This window comes from Taudactylus pleione, unplaced genomic scaffold, assembly GCF_031769625.1.
Source record: "Taudactylus pleione unplaced genomic scaffold, aTauple2 ptg000689l, whole genome shotgun sequence".
In the NCBI taxonomy this organism is placed as follows: domain Eukaryota; kingdom Metazoa; phylum Chordata; class Amphibia; order Anura; family Myobatrachidae; genus Taudactylus; species Taudactylus pleione.
In genome coordinates, this window is record NW_028285091.1 from 1,372,869 (window position 1) to 1,396,959 (window position 24,091).

The following is a 24,091-nucleotide window of genomic DNA, read 5'->3' on the forward strand; positions in this document are numbered from 1 at the left end:
ATGGAGAACGAATTAGAAGGGACACCATTAATAAGAACTTTGACAGAAGGGGCTGAGTACAATGCTAATATTCCCGTGAGAAAGTCACCCATGAAGCCAAATGCCTCAAGGGCGGCCCTTGTGAAACCCCAGGAGATCCTATCAAATGCTTTTTCAGCATCAAGAGAGAGCATGATAGTAGGGGATCTCCTGGAGTTTGTTATATGAATAAGGTCAATGGCCCGTCTAGTGTTGTCCCTAGCTTGACGGCCTGGGACAAACCCAACCTGGTTATAGTGGATCAGGGAGGGAAGGAGGGCATTCAGTCGGTTTGCCAGAATCTTAGCATATATCTTTAGATCTAAATTAAGGAGGGAGATAGGTCTATAGCTGGCGCAATTAAGCGGATCTTTGCCCTCCTTAGGGATCACAATGATTCTGGCTTCCAACATTTCAGCGGGGAAATAGGTACCTCGAAATGCATAATTAAAGAGGATGTGCAGGTGGGGGGCAAGTAGATCCAAGAACTTCTAATAGTATGTTGCCGTGAACCCATCAGGGCCGGGGGATTTACCGGACTTTTGGGAACGTATGGCTTGTTCAATTTCATCGGACGAGATCTCAGCATTAAGATGTTCGAGAGCACTAGTGGACAGACGTGGTAATTGGGACTTGGCAAGAAAGTCGGAGATTAACTGGGAAGTAGGGATAATTGGCGGTGGATCTGAGGGGGCCGTGAGGTTGTAGAGATTAGAGTAATAAGACTGGAAGGCAGTTCGAATGCTTACTGGGTCATGAATCAGTTGGCCATGAGAATTGCGCATAGAGATAATATTTTTGTGGGTTCTGGCCGTGCGAAGACGAGCCGCAAGGATTTTATCTGCTTTGTCACCTTTTTCATAAAAAGTCTGACGAAGCCATCGAAGGCGCTTGGCCACCTATTCAGAAAGAAGGAGTTCAAGTTTAGATCTGATCTCCTGGAGGGCAACTAAGTTTGCAGGAGTGGGGGTGGATTTGTGCAGAGATTCCAAAGTGTGTAATTGAAGAGAGAGTTCATTGATTGTTTCTGGATTATGAAGTAGAGAATCATTAAAACGCCAGATCATGGGATGAGGATGGGGCAATAGACCAGAGATATCGATGGAAATGGGAGCATGGTCAGACCAAACGAGAGGGTGAACCTGAACTGACTGGAGATGCAAGGTGAATTCATGACTGAGCAGGATCATATCAATACGTGAGTATGATTTGTGTGGGTGGGAATAGAACGTATACTCGCGAGCAGAAGGTTCTTTGATTCTCCAGGAATCATAAAGAAGCTGAGATTGCATAAGGCTGTGGAGAGATCGTGAATGTCGAGAGTCTGAAGGGGGAGAAGATGCGGCCACAGGAGCAGAACGGTCTAGGGCATTATCCAGAACTGTGTTGAAATCCCCAGCAACAATAAGCTCACCTTGACGGAGCCTAGAAATAATAGAGTCTAATTTGGAAAAAAACGTATGTTGACCCTGGTTAGGGGCATAAACATTTACTAGAGTGCACAGTCTATGGTTAAGCTTACCCACGCTTTTTATTAGTATGGTCACAGGCGTGGTATGTATCAGAGTATGTCCTGGAACGGAGTTCTGGGTGGGAATTATGCAGAAAATGAGTTTCCTGCAGAAAAACTAAATCACCTTGATGTAGTTTAAGAGAAGCAAAAAGTTTTCCTCGCTTCTGGGGGCTATTGAGCCCCTTCACATTAAAAGATAAGACGCGGAGACCCATGGGTGGCAAACCAGAAGCAGAAAGCATAATAAGAGAGCATTAGAAACACAGGAGAGAATGGAAATGTAGTGTATAAGAGAGAGTAGTATGTGGTCAGTGGAAGAGAGGGATGGGGGCAAGGAAAAAACTGAAAGGGAAGGGAAGGGCAGGGTGAGTGGTCACTTGGCAAAATAGGCCAGGACTGATAGTATCCCTTCCCACTGTCAGCACTATGTGACAGTAAAGCACATAGGTCAGCGAAAGGGTTATAAACCCTAGGGAGGCGTGGCCGAACAACAGGGAAAGTCAACATAAATATTTGGGATGGGAAAAGGCCCCTCTTGAAAGGCCTGAGATAATAAAAAACATATTGAACATTAATGCAAAGTATGCGGAACAGATGTATGAAGAAGAAAGGGGAAGTAGAAAAATAAATGAAAAAAACATATAAGATAACAACCAAATGAGATAAAGATAAAAATAAATGAAAATAAATAAATATTAATTAACGGGCAGGTCCCTTTATTAGTGTAACATAAAAGAAAAAAGAAAGTTAGACTATAATGACATTTGCTACAACACATATGGCAGCGATAAAATCTCCTCTTACCCAGTGATGTGAGAGGCCGGTGATTCTCCATCAGGACGTCCTTGTACAGGTCCTGGTGTTCCTCTATATACTCCCACTCCTCCATGGAGAGATAGACAGTGACATCCTGACACCTTATAGGAACCTGACACACACAATGATACAGTCATCACCCAGACACAGCCCCTGGTGTTACTGTATAATGTCCCATTCCCAGGAGTCACCTCTCCAGTCATCACCCAGACACATCCCCTGGTGTTACTGTATAATGTCCCATTCCCAGGAGTCACCTCTCCAGTCATCACCCAGACACATCCCCTGGTGTTACTGTATAATGTCCCATTCCCAGCAGTCACCTCTCCAGTCATCACCCAGACACATCCCCTGGTGTTACTGTATAATGTCCTATTCCCAGCAGTCACCTCCCCAATCATGACCCAGACACAGCCCCTGGTGTTACTGTATAATGTCCCATTCCCAGCAGTCATCTCTCCAGTCATCACCCAGACACATCCCCTGGTGTTACTGTATAATGTCCTATTCCCAGCAGTCACCTCCCCAATCATGACCCAGACACAGCCCCTGGTGTTACTGTATAATGTCCCATTCCCAGCAGTCATCTCTCCAGTCATCACCCAGACACATCAACTGGTGTTACTGTATAACGTACAATTACAAGCAGTGATGTTTTATACATGCTAATCAACTTTAACTACGTGGGGAAAATCACAATAAACACTACAGATAATAGAGCGTATTCTGTCTATCTACTTGGGTCATTTTAAGTTAATTTGTTCATTCGTATTTCAGCCAGGGTGTGGGTTGAGCAAACTTAGGGCCCGGTAATGTAACATTACTCCCTAATATTTTGCCTGCTGGATATATTCTCAAGAACAGAAGAATAAGGAGTTCCATCAAGAATTGGTGGAACAGAGGGTGGGCTGTGCCTTCAGTACAATTGTAAGCAGTCTTCAAACTAAAAGTTGACTAACAGCACTTAACAATTTTCCATCACGGTATGTTTGATTTCTATTTATTTTCATGATCGCATTACTACTTAGAGCAATGTACTATTTCAGTCGCTCACCTCTCCAGTCAGCAGCTGAATGATCTTGTTGGTGAGTCCCAGGATCTTCTGGTCATTGTCTCTCTCATGTATTAGTGAGTGAGGTGGAGGCACCGTGATGGGACCCTGGGCCCTGCTCCATCCTCCTGACACATGGTGATGGCTGCTGGGTTTCACATGCTCAGCAAATGTCTTCTTTACTACTGTGTAATCCTGACAATCAAGAGATAAATATATACATTTTCTGCAAATTGATGTCCAATCACATCCCATATTAATGTTCTACAAAGGTTTTGTTAAAGTGACTGCTTCCTCTGTGACACTCCCAGACCCTCCTCACCTCTCCGGTCAGCAGGTAGATGATCTCCAGGGTGAGGTTTAGTATCCTCTCAGTCATGTGACTCCTGTCCTTCTCCATCCTCTGAAAGCCGTTCAGATGATCTGGTCAAGACAAAATAACCTAAGAACAGTCCAGGGACCTAATGGCTTGATCTAGAAACAAAACATACATTTGCAAAACATTTAGTAACATAAGAAGAGTGAAAGAAATTTTCTCAATAGTGATTTGAAGACTGAGGATACGACTCACAAAGTTCACTGTTTGAATGATGGAGAAATGTGAATACATTGTCAAATCTAAGGTAGTTAAATACATGATCTAGCTAGAATTAATTCAGAGATGGACGGATTTGCAGAGCCGCACACAATCGGCTGTGCCAATCCGTCCATCTCCGATGCAAATGCAATCACCACTGCAACCATCACGACCAATAGACGCGATGGTTGCTCGTTTGGTTGTCATCAAGCTTCCCGCAGCCTGAACGGTTGCTGGTCACATAAGAGGCCAGGAATTTGCATCTGACGACGCAGACCCTGGCCCCGTCCCTCCCGGGAGAAAGCCCACGTTTCCGGAAAAGTGACCAGGCACGCCCCTGCTCCACCGGCGCAAGTGCAGACCCCTATCAATCGGTGATGTACGGTCATCATCAGATTAATGTAGATCTCTGAAGCAACCCCAAGGTACGTGTTGAAATGAAAAACACTATTTAAGTATCTAAAGTAATATCAGCAGTGAATGGTTCTGTTCAATTTCGGAACCATCACGAGTAAATTATAAAAAAATTATTGAAATCGGGAGTTTATTTAGATTTTTATTTATTGTGACAAAACGCGTTGGTGTTTGTTTTCTGGAAGATGCAGCCGTGGTGACGTTGAGTGCCGTGTTCCAGCTGGCCGGAGATTCGGAAGTGTCTCCATGAGAGTGACTGATATTGGAGCCAGCGCGATCCGAGAGCGGGTGCCGTCCAGAGGCCCCGGGGAGGCTAATCGATTGCTGCTTTGATGTACGTTAGCATATGTGAAGAAGTAAAGGTGTTTTTTTATCATTATACTCACAAGGCGCGCCTTCAATCTTTTCTTTTGCATGTATTCAACTGTCTGACCTGTGGTGGGGTCTGGTGGAAGTGGCTGCATCAGCATCGAATATTGATTACTGGAAATCGGCTAAAGAACTGGTTGAAATTATTGCTGGGACTTGTTGCGCACCTTCTAAATTTGTATTTTCATATTCTATATAATAAATTCTATATATATTAAACTTATGAGGGGAGCTTGAAGCACTACTGAGGGGAGCTTGAAGCAGCGGACTATCTGTTCCAGACCCTCGGTATCTACAAGAAGGGAAAGGTAGGGAATATAATGGCATCCCTTGAACAGTCATTGTTGTGGTATTTAATACCAGACAATTTTTCCACGAAGGGGCTATAAACATTTTATACTGTTGTTCGTCTCTGTTTAGGTACCTTGGCTGTGGAGCATTCTTGTCTTTACTTAGTATAAATGTTTATTAGATTTAATTTAAGCATTTATTAGTTGTACACAATTTTACTGCCTTTTATCAAGCGCTTCCCCTCCTTTTTTTCATAATGTGTTATATAAAATCTTATTTAGATTTGAAAAGAAAGCAGCTATAAATCCATTTGGGAGCACTGGATATTGCCCTAACATCCGGAGAAGAAGCATCAGATCACTCTGTGGGAACATCAACCCTCACGTTACTTAGGATGGTTGGTGTTTTCATGCAGCAGAAGATAGTGCAGCTGCGTACAGTGACGTAGCCATTGACTTCAGCATGTCCAGAAAATGGGGCCGACGCGTCCACGATTTCTGGGTAGCAGTATAACGTCGCCCCAAAACAATTGCAGCCTGTCAATCAGCCTGCGGCGTCCAGGGACTGCACACAACTTTGAATCAACACCTTAGTTTGTTAGGCACAGGATGGGAAAAGGACAATTAGGCCGGGTGTCAGTACTTAGGTATAACGGCTCCCATCTCTTTTCCAGGCTCCACCAACCAGTTCCCTTAAGCTTCACCCACCTCCAGGGATCTTCAGTCCTTCCACCACAAGACCTTATTTACTCAAGTCCAGAACCCTACACACCACAAGTTCCTCTTATGGATTAGGTATTCCCAGATACTGGGTGACACATGGTGTAGGATAAAGTTACATGTAATAATACAATATATCTATAGGACAGGACTAGAAGGTGAGATGGATGGTGATACTGGGTGACACATAGTATCAGATATAGGGCCTGATCCAGAGCCGGACGCTCTGACCAGAGCGCTCGCTCTGAATCAGGGCCCTCCTCCATGAAAATGGAGCGGCCTCCAGGCTGCTCGCATAGCCGTGGGTGATCACCCACAGCATATGCGAGCGGCCAAAAAGATGGTCGCGATGGTCTTGACCATCGCGACCATCGGACTTGCGACGGAGATCCTGCGGTAGGGTCTCCCTGCCACAAGCCCTGGAGTGATTTTGGCTCTATCAGAGCCAAAATCACTCCCACTGACATCACTAGTGATGTCAGTGGGGCCGGCTTCAGACGGTAGGCGTTCCCATGGGAACGCCTCCCTCTGGCCACCACGCCCCCGGCACGCCCACCAAAGGGGGCGTGCTGTCAATCAACATCGACAGCACGACCCCTTTGGTGCGAGGCCTGAAGCAATGGAAAACCCGTCGCTCCCCGGGTCTCGCGCATGCGCACGACGGAGCTCCCTCCGTCGTGCGCATGCGCAGTGTGGAACATCGACCCGCTTGCGAGCGTACTGAATGACCCCCATAGTTACAGCTAATAATACAATATATCTATAGGACAGGACTAGTAGGTGACATGGATGGTGATACTGGGTGACACTGGGTGTGGGATATAGTTACAGGTAATAATACAATACATCTATAGGACAGGACTAGTAGATGACATGGATGGTGACACAGGGTGTGGGATATAGTTACAGGTAATAATACAATATATCTATAGGACAGGACTAGTAGGTGACATGGATGGTGACACAGGGTGTGGGATATAGTTACAGGTAATAATAGAATATATCTGTAGGACAGGACTAGTAGGTGACATGGATGGTGACACAGGGTGTGGGATATAGTTACAGGTAATAATACAATATATCTATAGCACAGGACTAGTAGGTGACATGGATGGTGACACAGGGTGGGGGATATAGTTACAGGTAATAACACAATATATCTATAGGACAGGACTAGTAGGTGACATGGATGGTGACAAAGGGTGTGGGATAAAGTTACAGGTAATAATACAGTATATCTATAGGACAGGACTAGTAGGTGACATGGATGGTGACACATGGTGTGGGATAAAGTTACAGGTAATAATACAGTATATCTATAGGACAGGACTAGTAGGTGACATGGATGGTGACACAGGGTGTGGGATATAGTTACAGGTAATAATACAGTATATATATAGGACAGGACTAGTAGGTGACATGGATGGTGACACATGGTGTGGGATAAAGTTACAGGTAATAATACAGTTTATCTATAGGACAGGACTAGTAGGTGACATAGATGGTGACACAGGGTGTAGGATATAGTTACAGGTAATATACAATATATCTATAGGACAGGACTAGTAGGTGACATGGATGGTGATACTGGGTGTGGGATATAGTTACAGGTAATATACAATATATCTATAGGACAGGACTAGTAGGTGACATGGATGGTGACAGGGTGTGGGATATAGTTACAGGTAATAATACAGTATATAAATAGGACAGGACTAGTAGGTGACATGAATGGTGACACAGGGTGTGGGATATAGTTACAGGTAATAATACAATATATCTATAGTACAGGACTAGTAGGTGACATGGATGGTGACAGGGTGTGGGATATAGTTACAGGTAATATACAATATATCTATAGGACAGGACTAGTAGGTGACATGGATGGTGACAGGGTGTGGGATATAGTTACAGGTAATAATACAATACATCTATAGGACAGGACTAGTAGGTGACATAGATGGTGACACAGGGTGTGGGATAAAGTTACAGGTAATAATACAATATATCTATAGGACAGGGCTAGTAGGTGACATAGATGGTGACACAGGGTGTAGGATATAGTTACAGGTAATATACAATATATCTATAGGACAGGACTAGTAGGTGACATGGATGGTGATACTGGGTGTGGGATATAGTTACAGGTAATATACAATATATCTATAGGACAGGACTAGTAGGTGACATGGATGGTGACAGGGTGTGGGATATAGTTACAGGTAATAATACAGTATATAAATAGGACAGGACTAGTAGGTGACATGAATGGTGACACAGGGTGTGGGATATAGTTACAGGTAATAATACAATATATCTATAGTACAGGACTAGTAGGTGACATGGATGGTGACAGGGTGTGGGATATAGTTACAGGTAATATACAATATATCTATAGGACAGGACTAGTAGGTGACATGGATGGTGACAGGGTGTGGGATATAGTTACAGGTAATAATACAGTATATCTATAGGACAGGACTAGTAAGTGACATAGATGGTGACACAGGGTGTGGGATATAGTTACAGGTAATATACAATATATCTATAGGACAGGACTAGTAGGTGACATGGATGGTGACACAGGGTGTGGGATATAGTTACAGGTAATAATACAATATATCTATAGGACAGGACTAGTAGGTGACATGGATGGTGACACAGGGTGTGGGATATAGTTACAGGTAATAATAGAATATATCTGTAGGACAGGACTAGTAGGTGACATGGATGGTGACACAGGGTGTGGGATATAGTTACAGGTAATAATACAATATATCTATAGGACAGGACTAGTAGGTGACATGGATGGTGATACTGGGTGACACTGGGTGTGGGATATAGTTACAGGTAATAATACAATACATCTATAGGACAGGACTAGTAGATGACATGGATGGTGACACAGGGTGTGGGATATAGTTACAGGTAATAATACAATATATCTATAGGACAGGACTAGTAGGTGACATGGATGGTGACACAGGGTGTGGGATATAGTTACAGGTAATAATACAGTATATCTATAGGACAGGACTAGTAAGTGACATAGATGGTGACACAGGGTGTGGGATATAGTTACAGGTAATATACAATATATCTATAGGACAGGACTAGTAGGTGACATGGATGGTGACACAGGGTGTGGGATATAGTTACAGGTAATATACAATATATCTATAGGACAGGACTAGTAGGTGACATGGATGGTGATACTGGGTGACACTGGGTGTGGGATATAGTTACAGGTAATAATACAATATATCTATAGGACAGGACTAGTAGGTGACATGGATGGTGACACAGGGTGTGGGATATAGTTACAGGTAATAATAGAATATATCTGTAGGACAGGACTAGTAGGTGACATGGATGGTGACACAGGGTGTGGGATATAGTTACAGGTAATAATACAATATATCTATAGCACAGGACTAGTAGGTGACATGGATGGTGATACTGGGTGACACAGGGTGTGGGATAAAGTTACAGGTAATAATACAATATATCTATAGCACAGGACTAGTAGGTGACATAGATGGTGACACAGGGTGTAGGTTATAGTTACAGGTAATAATACAATATATCTATAGGACAGGACTAGTAGGTGACATGGATGGTGACACAGGGTGGGGGATATAGTTACAGGTAATAATACAATATATCTATAGGACAGGACTAGTAGGTGACATGGATGGTGACACAGGGTGTGGGATAAAGTTACAGGTAATAATACAGTATATCTATAGGACAGGACTAGCAGGTGACATGGATGGTGACACAGGGTGTGGGATATAGTTACAGGTAATAATACAGTATATATATAGGACAGGACTAGTAGGTGACATGGATGGTGACACAGGGTGTGGGATATAGTTACAGGTAATAATACAATATATCTATAGGACAGGACTAGTAGGTGACATAGATGGTGACACAGGGTGTAGGATAAAGTTACATGTAATAATACAATATATCTATAGGACAGGACTAGTAGGTGACATGGATGGTGATACTGGGTGTGGGATAAAGTTACAGGTAATAATACAATACATCTATAGGACAGGACTAGTAGGTGACATAGATGGTGACACAGGGTGTGGGATAAAGTTACAGGTAATAATACAATATATCTATAGGACAGGGCTAGTAGGTGACATAGATGGTGACACAGGGTGTAGGATATAGTTACAGGTAATATACAATATATCTATAGGACAGGACTAGTAGGTGACATGGATGGTGATACTGGGTGTGGGATATAGTTACAGGTAATATACAATATATCTATAGGACAGGACTAGTAGGTGACATGGATGGTGACAGGGTGTGGGATATAGTTACAGGTAATAATACAGTATATAAATAGGACAGGACTAGTAGGTGACATGAATGGTGACACAGGGTGTGGGATATAGTTACAGGTAATAATACAATATATCTATAGTACAGGACTAGTAGGTGACATGGATGGTGACAGGGTGTGGGATATAGTTACAGGTAATATACAATATATCTATAGGACAGGACTAGTAGGTGACATGGATGGTGACAGGGTGTGGGATATAGTTACAGGTAATAATACAGTATATCTATAGGACAGGACTAGTAAGTGACATAGATGGTGACACAGGGTGTGGGATATAGTTACAGGTAATATACAATATATCTATAGGACAGGACTAGTAGGTGACATGGATGGTGACACAGGGTGTGGGATATAGTTACAGGTAATATACAATATATCTATAGGACAGGACTAGTAGGTGACATGGATGGTGACACAGGGTGTAGGATATAGTTACAGGTAATAATACAGTATATCTAGAGGACAGGACTAGTAGGTGACAGATGGTGACACAGGGTGTAGGATATAGTTACAGGTAATAATACAGTATATCTAGAGGACAGGACTAGTAGGTGACATGGATGGTGACACAGGGTGTAGGATATAGTTACAGGTAATAATACAGTATATCTAGAGGACAGGACTAGTAGGTGACATGGATGGTGACACAGGGTGTGGGATATAGTTACAGGTAATATACAATATATCTATAGGACAGGGCTAGTAGGTGACACAGGGTGTGGGATAAAGTTACAGGTAATAATACAGTATATCTATAGGACAGGACTAGTAGGTGACATGGATGGTGACAGGGTGTGCGATATAGATACAGGTAATAATAGAATATATCTGTAGGACAGGACTAGTAGGTGACATGGATGGTGACACAGGGTGTGGGATATAGTTACAGGTAATATACAATATATCTATAGGACAGGACTAGTAGGTGACATGGATGGTGATACTGGGTGACACAGGGTGTGGGATATAGTTACAGGTAATAATACAATATATCTATAGGACAGGACTAGTAGGTGACATGGATGGTGACAGGGTGTGGGATATAGTTACAGGTAATATACAATATATCTATAGGACAGGACTAGTAGGTGACATGGATGGTGACACAGGGTGTGGGATATAGTTACAGGTAATATACAATATATCTATAGGACAGGACTTGTAGGTGACATGGATGGTGACACAGGGTGTGGGATATAGTTACAGGTAATACAGTATATCGATAGGACAGGACTAGTAGGTGACATGGATGGTGACACAGGGTGTGGGATATAGTTACAGGTAATAATACAGTATATATATATAGGACAGGACTAGTAGGTGACATGGATGGTGACACAGGGTGTAGGATATAGTTACAGGTAATAATACAGTATATCTAGAGGACAGGACTAGTAGGTGACATAGATGGTGACACAGGGTGTAGGATATAGTTACAGGTAATAATACAGTATATCTAGAGGACAGGACTAGTAGGTGACATGGATGGTGATACTGGGTGACACATAGTATGGGATATAGTTACAGGTAATAATACAATATATCTATAGGACAGGACTAGTAGGTGACATAGATGGTGACACAGGGTGTAGGATATAGTTACAGGTAATAATACAGTATATCTAGAGGACAGGGCTAGTAGGTGACACAGGGTGTGGGATATAGTTACAGGTAATAATACAGTATATCGATAGGACAGGACTAGTAGGTGACATGGATGGTGACACAGGGTGTGGGATATAGTTACAGGTAATATACAATATATCTATAGGACAGGACTTGTAGGTGACATGGATGGTGACACAGGGTGTGGGATATAGTTATAGGTAATATACAATATATCTATAGGACAGGACTAGTAGGTGACATGGATGGTGACAGGGTGTGGGATATAGTTACAGGTAATAATACAGTATATCTATAGGACAGGACTAGTAGGTGACAGGGATGGTGACACAGGGTGTGGGATATAGTTACAGGTAATAATACAGTATATATATAGGACAGGACTAGTAGGTGACATGGATGGTGACACAGGGTGTAGGATATAGTTACAGGTAATAATACAGTATATCTAGAGGACAGGGCTAGTAGGTGACATGGATGGTGACAGGGTGTGGGATATAGTTACAGGTAATAATACAGTATATCTATAGGACAGGACTAGTAAGTGACATAGATGGTGACACAGGGTGTGGGATATAGTTACAGGTAATATACAATATATCTATAGGACAGGACTAGTAGGTGACATGGATGGTGACACAGGGTGTGGGATATAGTTACAGGTAATAATACAATATATCTATAGGACAGGACTAGTAGGTGACATGGATGGTGACACAGGGTGTGGGATATAGTTACAGGTAATAATAGAATATATCTGTAGGACAGGACTAGTAGGTGACATGGATGGTGACACAGGGTGTGGGATATAGTTACAGGTAATAATACAATATATCTATAGGACAGGACTAGTAGGTGACATGGATGGTGATACTGGGTGACACTGGGTGTGGGATATAGTTACAGGTAATAATACAATACATCTATAGGACAGGACTAGTAGATGACATGGATGGTGACACAGGGTGTGGGATATAGTTACAGGTAATAATACAATATATCTATAGGACAGGACTAGTAGGTGACATGGATGGTGACACAGGGTGTGGGATATAGTTACAGGTAATAATACAGTATATCTATAGGACAGGACTAGTAAGTGACATAGATGGTGACACAGGGTGTGGGATATAGTTACAGGTAATATACAATATATCTATAGGACAGGACTAGTAGGTGACATGGATGGTGACACAGGGTGTGGGATATAGTTACAGGTAATATACAATATATCTATAGGACAGGACTAGTAGGTGACATGGATGGTGATACTGGGTGACACTGGGTGTGGGATATAGTTACAGGTAATAATACAATATATCTATAGGACAGGACTAGTAGGTGACATGGATGGTGACACAGGGTGTGGGATATAGTTACAGGTAATAATAGAATATATCTGTAGGACAGGACTAGTAGGTGACATGGATGGTGACACAGGGTGTGGGATATAGTTACAGGTAATAATACAATATATCTATAGCACAGGACTAGTAGGTGACATGGATGGTGATACTGGGTGACACAGGGTGTGGGATAAAGTTACAGGTAATAATACAATATATCTATAGCACAGGACTAGTAGGTGACATAGATGGTGACACAGGGTGTAGGTTATAGTTACAGGTAATAATACAATATATCTATAGGACAGGACTAGTAGGTGACATGGATGGTGACACAGGGTGGGGGATATAGTTACAGGTAATAATACAATATATCTATAGGACAGGACTAGTAGGTGACATGGATGGTGACACAGGGTGTGGGATAAAGTTACAGGTAATAATACAGTATATCTATAGGACAGGACTAGTAGGTGACATGGATGGTGACACATGGTGTGGGATAAAGTTACAGGTAATAATACAGTATATCTATAGGACAGGACTAGTAGGTGACATGGATGGTGACACAGGGTGTGGGATATAGTTACAGGTAATAATACAGTATATATATAGGACAGGACTAGTAGGTGACATGGATGGTGACACAGGGTGTGGGATAAAGTTACATGTAATAATACAATATATCTATAGGACAGGACTAGTAGGTGACATGGATGGTGACACAGGGTGTGGGATATATTTACAGGTAATAATACAGTATATATATAGGACAGGACTAGTAGGTGACATGGATGGTGACACAGGGTGTGGGATAAAGTTACATGTAATAATACAATATATCTATAGGACAGGACTAGTAGGTGACATGGATGGTGACACAGGGTGTGGGATAAAGTTACAGGTAATAATACAATATATCTATAGGACAGGACTAGTAGGTGACATGGATGGTGACACATGGTGTGGGATAAAGTTACAGGTAATAATACAGTATATCTATAGGACAGGACTAGTAGGTGACATGGATGGTGACACAGGGTGTGGGATATAGTTACAGGTAATAATACAATATATCTATAGGACAGGACTAGTAGGTGACATGGATGGTGACACAGGGTGTGGGATATAGTTACAGGTAATAATACAGTATATATATAGGACAGGACTAGTAGGTGACATGGATGGTGACACAGGGTGTGGGATATAGTTACAGGTAATAATACAATATATCTATAGGACAGGACTAGTAGGTGACATAGATGGTGACACAGGGTGTAGGATAAAGTTACATGTAATAATACAATATATCTATAGGACAGGACTAGTAGGTGACATGGATGGTGATACTGGGTGTGGGATAAAGTTACAGGTAATAATACAATACATCTATAGGACAGGACTAGTAGGTGACATAGATGGTGACACAGGGTGTGGGATAAAGTTACAGGTAATAATACAATATATCTATAGGACAGGGCTAGTAGGTGACATAGATGGTGACACAGGGTGTAGGATATAGTTACAGGTAATATACAATATATCTATAGGACAGGACTAGTAGGTGACATGGATGGTGATACTGGGTGTGGGATATAGTTACAGGTAATATACAATATATCTATAGGACAGGACTAGTAGGTGACATGGATGGTGACAGGGTGTGGGATATAGTTACAGGTAATAATACAGTATATAAATAGGACAGGACTAGTAGGTGACATGAATGGTGACACAGGGTGTGGGATATAGTTACAGGTAATAATACAATATATCTATAGTACAGGACTAGTAGGTGACATGGATGGTGACAGGGTGTGGGATATAGTTACAGGTAATATACAATATATCTATAGGACAGGACTAGTAGGTGACATGGATGGTGACAGGGTGTGGGATATAGTTACAGGTAATAATACAGTATATCTATAGGACAGGACTAGTAAGTGACATAGATGGTGACACAGGGTGTGGGATATAGTTACAGGTAATATACAATATATCTATAGGACAGGACTAGTAGGTGACATGGATGGTGACACAGGGTGTGGGATATAGTTACAGGTAATATACAATATATCTATAGGACAGGACTAGTAGGTGACATGGATGGTGACACAGGGTGTAGGATATAGTTACAGGTAATAATACAGTATATCTAGAGGACAGGACTAGTAGGTGACAGATGGTGACACAGGGTGTAGGATATAGTTACAGGTAATAATACAGTATATCTAGAGGACAGGACTAGTAGGTGACATGGATGGTGACACAGGGTGTAGGATATAGTTACAGGTAATAATACAGTATATCTAGAGGACAGGACTAGTAGGTGACATGGATGGTGACACAGGGTGTGGGATATAGTTACAGGTAATATACAATATATCTATAGGACAGGGCTAGTAGGTGACACAGGGTGTGGGATAAAGTTACAGGTAATAATACAGTATATCTATAGGACAGGACTAGTAGGTGACATGGATGGTGACAGGGTGTGCGATATAGATACAGGTAATAATAGAATATATCTGTAGGACAGGACTAGTAGGTGACATGGATGGTGACACAGGGTGTGGGATATAGTTACAGGTAATATACAATATATCTATAGGACAGGACTAGTAGGTGACATGGATGGTGATACTGGGTGACACAGGGTGTGGGATATAGTTACAGGTAATAATACAATATATCTATAGGACAGGACTAGTAGGTGACATGGATGGTGACAGGGTGTGGGATATAGTTACAGGTAATATACAATATATCTATAGGACAGGACTAGTAGGTGACATGGATGGTGACACAGGGTGTGGGATATAGTTACAGGTAATATACAATATATCTATAGGACAGGACTTGTAGGTGACATGGATGGTGATACTGGGTGACACAGGGTGTGGGATAAAGTTACAGGTAATATACAATATATCTATAGGACAGGACTAGTAGGTGACATGGATGGTGACACAGGGTGTGGGATATAGTTACAGGTAATATACAATATATCTATAGGACAGGACTTGTAGGTGACATGGATGGTGACACAGGGTGTGGGATATAGTTACAGGTAATACAGTATATCGATAGGACAGGACTAGTAGGTGACATGGATGGTGACACAGGGTGTGGGATATAGTTACAGGTAATAATACAGTATATATATATAGGACAGGACTAGTAGGTGACATGGATGGTGACACAGGGTGTAGGATATAGTTACAGGTAATAATACAGTATATCTAGAGGACAGGACTAGTAGGTGACATAGATGGTGACACAGGGTGTAGGATATAGTTACAGGTAATAATACAGTATATCTAGAGGACAGGACTAGTAGGTGACATGGATGGTGATACTGGGTGACACATAGTATGGGATATAGTTACAGGTAATAATACAATATATCTATAGGACAGGACTAGTAGGTGACATAGATGGTGACACAGGGTGTAGGATATAGTTACAGGTAATAATACAGTATATCTAGAGGACAGGGCTAGTAGGTGACACAGGGTGTGGGATATAGTTACAGGTAATAATACAGTATATCGATAGGACAGGACTAGTAGGTGACATGGATGGTGACACAGGGTGTGGGATATAGTTACAGGTAATATACAATATATCTATAGGACAGGACTTGTAGGTGACATGGATGGTGACACAGGGTGTGGGATATAGTTATAGGTAATATACAATATATCTATAGGACAGGACTAGTAGGTGACATGGATGGTGACAGGGTGTGGGATATAGTTACAGGTAATAATACAGTATATCTATAGGACAGGACTAGTAGGTGACAGGGATGGTGACACAGGGTGTGGGATATAGTTACAGGTAATAATACAGTATATATATAGGACAGGACTAGTAGGTGACATGGATGGTGACACAGGGTGTAGGATATAGTTACAGGTAATAATACAGTATATCTAGAGGACAGGGCTAGTAGGTGACATGGATGGTGACACAGGGTGTGGGATATAGTTACAGTTAATAATACAGTATATCGATAGGACAGGACTAGTAGGTGACATGGATGGTGACACAGGGTGTGGGATATAGTTACAGGTAATATACAATATATCTATAGGACAGGACTTGTAGGTGACATGGATGGTGACACAGGGTGTGGGATATAGTTATAGGTAATATACAATATATCTATAGGACAGGACTAGTAGGTGACATGGATGGTGTAACAGGGTGGGGGATATAGTTACAGGTAATATACAATATATCTATAGGACAGGACTAGTAGGTGACATGGATGGTGTAACAGGGTGTGGGATATAGTTACAGGTAATATACAGTATATCTAGAGGACAGGACTAGTAGGTGACATTGATGGTGACAGGGTGTGGGATATAGTTACAGGTAATATACAATATATCTATAGGACAGGACTAGTAGGTGACATGGATGGTGACACAGGGTGTAGGATATAGTTACAGGTAATAATACAGTATATCTAGAGGACAGGACTAGTAGGTGACATAGATGGTGACACAGGGTGTAGGATATAGAGACAGGTAATAATACAGTATATCTAGAGGACAGGACTAGTAGGTGACATGGATGGTGACACAGGGTGTAGGATATAGTTACAGGTAATAATACAGTAAATCTAGAGGACAGGACTAGTAGGTGACATGGATGGTGACACAGGGTGTGGGATATAGTTACAGGTAATATACAATATATCTATAGGACAGGGCTAGTAGGTGACACAGGGTGTGGGATAAAGTTACAGGTAATAATACAGTATATCTATAGGACAGGACTAGTAGGTGACATGGATGGTGACAGGGTGTGCGATATAGATACAGGTAATAATAGAATATATCTGTAGGACAGGACTAGTAGGTGACATGGATGGTGACACAGGGTGTGGGATATAGTTACAGGTAATATACAATATATCTATAGGACAGGACTAGTAGGTGACATGGATGGTGATACTGGGTGACACAGGGTGTGGGATATAGTTACAGGTAATAATACAATATATCTATAGGACAGGACTAGTAGGTGACATGGATGGTGACAGGGTGTGGGATATAGTTACAGGTAATATACAATATATCTATAGGACAGGACTAGTAGGTGACATGGATGGTGACACAGGGTGTGGGATATAGTTACAGGTAATATACAATATATCTATAGGACAGGACTAGTAGGTGACATGGATGGTGACACAGGGTGTGGGATATAGTTACAGATAATACAGTATATCGATAGGACAGGACTAGTAGGTGACATGGATGGTGACACAGGGTGTGGGATATAGTTACAGGTAATAAATAATACAGTATATCTATAGGACAGGACTAGTAGGTGACATGGATGGTGACACAGGGTTTGGGATATAGTTACAGGTAATAATACAGTATATATATAGGACAGGACTAGTAGGTGACATGGATGGTGACACAGGGTGTGGGATATAGTTACAGGTAATAATACAATATATCTATAGGACAGGACTAGTAGGTGACATAGATGGTGACACAGGGTGTAGGATATAGTTACAGGTAATAATACAGTATATCTAGAGGACAGGACTAGTAGGTGACAGGGATGGTGACACAGGGTGTGGGATATAGTTACAGGTAATAATACAGTATATATATATAGGACAGGACTAGTAGGTGACATGGATGGTGACACAGGGTGTAGGATATAGTTACAGGTAATAATACAGTATATCTAGAGGACAGGACTAGTAGGTGACATAGATGGTGACACAGGGTGTAGGATATAGTTACAGGTAATAATACAGTATATCTAGAGGACAGGGCTAGTAGGTGACACAGGGTGTGGGATATAGTTACAGGTAATAATACAGTATATCGATAGGACAGGACTAGTAGGTGACATGGATGGTGACACAGGGTGTGGGATATAGTTACAGGTAATATACAATATATCTATAGGACAGGACTTGTAGGTGACATGGATGGTGACACAGGGTGTGGGATATAGTTATAGGTAATATACAATATATCTATAGGACAGGACTAGTAGGTGACATAGATGGTGACACAGGGTGTGGGATAAAGTTACAGGTAATAATACAATATATCTATAGGACAGGGCTAGTAGGTGACATAGATGGTGACACAGGGTGTAGGATATAGTTACAGGTAATATACAATATATCTATAGGACAGGACTAGTAGGTGACATGGATGGTGATACTGGGTGTGGGATATAGTTACAGGTAATATACAATATATCTATAGGACAGGACTAGTAGGTGACATGGATGGTGACAGGGTGTGGGATATAGTTACAGGTAATAATACAGTATATAAATAGGACAGGACTAGTAGGTGACATGAATGGTGACACAGGGTGTGGGATATAGTTACAGGTAATAATACAATATATCTATAGTACAGGACTAGTAGGTGACATGGATGGTGACAGGGTGTGGGATATAGTTACAGGTAATATACAATATATCTATAGGACAGGACTAGTAGGTGACATGGATGGTGACAGGGTGTGGGATATAGTTACAGGTAATAATACAGTATATCTATAGGACAGGACTAGTAAGTGACATAGATGGTGACACAGGGTGTGGGATATAGTTACAGGTAATATACAATATATCTATAGGACAGGACTAGTAGGTGACATGGATGGTGACACAGGGTGTGGGATATAGTTACAGGTAATATACAATATATCTATAGGACAGGACTAGTAGGTGACATGGATGGTGACACAGGGTGTAGGATATAGTTACAGGTAATAATACAGTATATCTAGAGGACAGGACTAGTAGGTGACAGATGGTGACACAGGGTGTAGGATATAGTTACAGGTAATAATACAGTATATCTAGAGGACAGGACTAGTAGGTGACATGGATGGTGACACAGGGTGTAGGATATAGTTACAGGTAATAATACAGTATATCTAGAGGACAGGACTAGTAGGTGACATGGATGGTGACACAGGGTGTGGGATATAGTTACAGGTAATATACAATATATCTATAGGACAGGGCTAGTAGGTGACACAGGGTGTGGGATAAAGTTACAGGTAATAATACAGTATATCTATAGGACAGGACTAGTAGGTGACATGGATGGTGACAGGGTGTGCGATATAGATACAGGTAATAATAGAATATATCTGTAGGACAGGACTAGTAGGTGACATGGATGGTGACACAGGGTGTGGGATATAGTTACAGGTAATATACAATATATCTATAGGACAGGACTAGTAGGTGACATGGATGGTGATACTGGGTGACACAGGGTGTGGGATATAGTTACAGGTAATAATACAATATATCTATAGGACAGGACTAGTAGGTGACATGGATGGTGACAGGGTGTGGGATATAGTTACAGGTAATATACAATATATCTATAGGACAGGACTAGTAGGTGACATGGATGGTGACACAGGGTGTGGGATATAGTTACAGGTAATATACAATATATCTATAGGACAGGACTTGTAGGTGACATGGATGGTGACACAGGGTGTGGGATATAGTTACAGGTAATACAGTATATCGATAGGACAGGACTAGTAGGTGACATGGATGGTGACACAGGGTGTGGGATATAGTTACAGGTAATAATACAGTATATATATATAGGACAGGACTAGTAGGTGACATGGATGGTGACACAGGGTGTAGGATATAGTTACAGGTAATAATACAGTATATCTAGAGGACAGGACTAGTAGGTGACATAGATGGTGACACAGGGTGTAGGATATAGTTACAGGTAATAATACAGTATATCTAGAGGACAGGACTAGTAGGTGACATGGATGGTGATACTGGGTGACACATAGTATGGGATATAGTTACAGGTAATAATACAATATATCTATAGGACAGGACTAGTAGGTGACATAGATGGTGACACAGGGTGTAGGATATAGTTACAGGTAATAATACAGTATATCTAGAGGACAGGGCTAGTAGGTGACACAGGGTGTGGGATATAGTTACAGGTAATAATACAGTATATCGATAGGACAGGACTAGTAGGTGACATGGATGGTGACACAGGGTGTGGGATATAGTTACAGGTAATATACAATATATCTATAGGACAGGACTTGTAGGTGACATGGATGGTGACACAGGGTGTGGGATATAGTTATAGGTAATATACAATATATCTATAGGACAGGACTAGTAGGTGACATGGATGGTGACAGGGTGTGGGATATAGTTACAGGTAATAATACAGTATATCTATAGGACAGGACTAGTAGGTGACAGGGATGGTGACACAGGGTGTGGGATATAGTTACAGGTAATAATACAGTATATATATAGGACAGGACTAGTAGGTGACATGGATGGTGACACAGGGTGTAGGATATAGTTACAGGTAATAATACAGTATATCTAGAGGACAGGGCTAGTAGGTGACATGGATGGTGACACAGGGTGTGGGATATAGTTACAGTTAATAATACAGTATATCGATAGGACAGGACTAGTAGGTGACATGGATGGTGACACAGGGTGTGGGATATAGTTACAGGTAATATACAATATATCTATAGGACAGGACTAGTAGGTGACATGGATGGTGTAACAGGGTGGGGGATATAGTTACAGGTAATATACAATATATCTATAGGACAGGACTAGTAGGTGACATGGATGGTGTAACAGGGTGTGGGATATAGTTACAGGTAATATACAGTATATCTAGAGGACAGGACTAGTAGGTGACATTGATGGTGACAGGGTGTGGGATATAGTTACAGGTAATATACAATATATCTATAGGACAGGACTAGTAGGTGACATGGATGGTGACACAGGGTGTAGGATATAGTTACAGGTAATAATACAGTATATCTAGAGGACAGGACTAGTAGGTGACATAGATGGTGACACAGGGTGTAGGATATAGAGACAGGTAATAATACAGTATATCTAGAGGACAGGACTAGTAGGTGACATGGATGGTGACACAGGGTGTAGGATATAGTTACAGGTAATAATACAGTAAATCTAGAGGACAGGACTAGTAGGTGACATGGATGGTGACACAGGGTGTGGGATATAGTTACAGGTAATATACAATATATCTATAGGACAGGGCTAGTAGGTGACACAGGGTGTGGGATAAAGTTACAGGTAATAATACAGTATATCTATAGGACAGGACTAGTAGGTGACATGGATGGTGACAGGGTGTGCGATATAGATACAGGTAATAATAGAATATATCTGTAGGACAGGACTAGTAGGTGACATGGATGGTGACACAGGGTGTGGGATATAGTTACAGGTAATATACAATATATCTATAGGACAGGACTAGTAGGTGACATGGATGGTGACACAGGGTGTGGGATATAGTTACAGGTAATATACAATATATCTATAGGACAGGACTAGTAGGTGACATGGATGGTGACACAGGGTGTGGGATATAGTTACAGATAATACAGTATATCGATAGGACAGGACTAGTAGGTGACATGGATGGTGACACAGGGTGTGGGATATAGTTACAGGTAATAAATAATACAGTATATCTATAGGACAGGACTAGTAGGTGACATGGATGGTGACACAGGGTTTGGGATATAGTTACAGGTAATAATACAGTATATATATAGGACAGGACTAGTAGGTGACATGGATGGTGACACAGGGTGTGGGATATAGTTACAGGTAATAATACAATATATCTATAGGACAGGACTAGTAGGTGACATAGATGGTGACACAGGGTGTAGGATATAGTTACAGGTAATAATACAGTATATCTAGAGGACAGGACTAGTAGGTGACAGGGATGGTGACACAGGGTGTGGGATATAGTTACAGGTAATAATACAGTATATATATATAGGACAGGACTAGTAGGTGACATGGATGGTGACACAGGGTGTAGGATATAGTTACAGGTAATAATACAGTATATCTAGAGGACAGGACTAGTAGGTGACATAGATGGTGACACAGGGTGTAGGATATAGTTACAGGTAATAATACAGTATATCTAGAGGACAGGGCTAGTAGGTGACACAGGGTGTGGGATATAGTTACAGGTAATAATACAGTATATCGATAGGACAGGACTAGTAGGTGACATGGATGGTGACACAGGGTGTGGGATATAGTTACAGGTAATATACAATATATCTATAGGACAGGACTTGTAGGTGACATGGATGGTGACACAGGGTGTGGGATATAGTTATAGGTAATATACAATATATCTATAGGACAGGACTAGTAGGTGACAGGGATGGTGACACAGGGTGTGGGATATAGTTACAGGTAATAATACAGTATATATATAGGACAGGACTAGTAGGTGACATGGATGGTGACACAGGGTGTAGGCTATAGTTACAGGTAATAATACAGTATATCTAGAGGACAGGACTAGTAGGTGACATAGATGGTGACACAGGGTGTAGGATATAGTTACAGGTAATAATACAGTATATCTAGAGGACAGGACTAGTAGGTGACATGGATGGTGATACTGGGTGACACATAGTATGGGATATAGTTACAGGTAATAATACAATATATCTAGAGGACAGGGCTAGTAGGTGACATGGATGGTGACACAGGGTGTGGGATATAGTTACAGGTAATAATACAGTATATCGATAGGACAGGACTAGTAGGTGACATGGATGGTGACACAGGGTGTGGGATATAGTTACAGGTAATATACAATATATCTATAGGACAGGACTTGTAGGTGACATGGATGGTGACACAGGGTGTGGGATATAGTTATAGGTAATATACAATATATCTATAGGACAGGACTAGTAGGTGACAGGGTGTGGGATATAGTTATAGGTAATAATACAGTATATCTATAGGACAGGACTAGTAGGTGACATGGATGGTGATACTGGGTGTGAGATATAGTTACAGGTAATATACAATATATCTATAGGACAGGACTAGTAGGTGACATGGATGGTGTAACAGG

The 24,091-nt window shown here is 41.5% G+C and overlaps 1 protein-coding gene across 1 annotated transcript in view; it reads right to left on the minus strand.

The window, feature by feature from the left end:
- Positions 1 to 24,091, minus strand: part of LOC148477806 (uncharacterized) — a 51,155-nt gene that overhangs the window by 9,871 nt on the left and 17,193 nt on the right. The window contains 3 exon segments of the mRNA XM_088456148.1: positions 2,336 to 2,459; positions 3,402 to 3,593; positions 3,721 to 3,821. Of these exon segments, the coding sequence (XP_088312274.1) occupies positions 2,336 to 2,459; positions 3,402 to 3,593; positions 3,721 to 3,821 (417 nt within the window).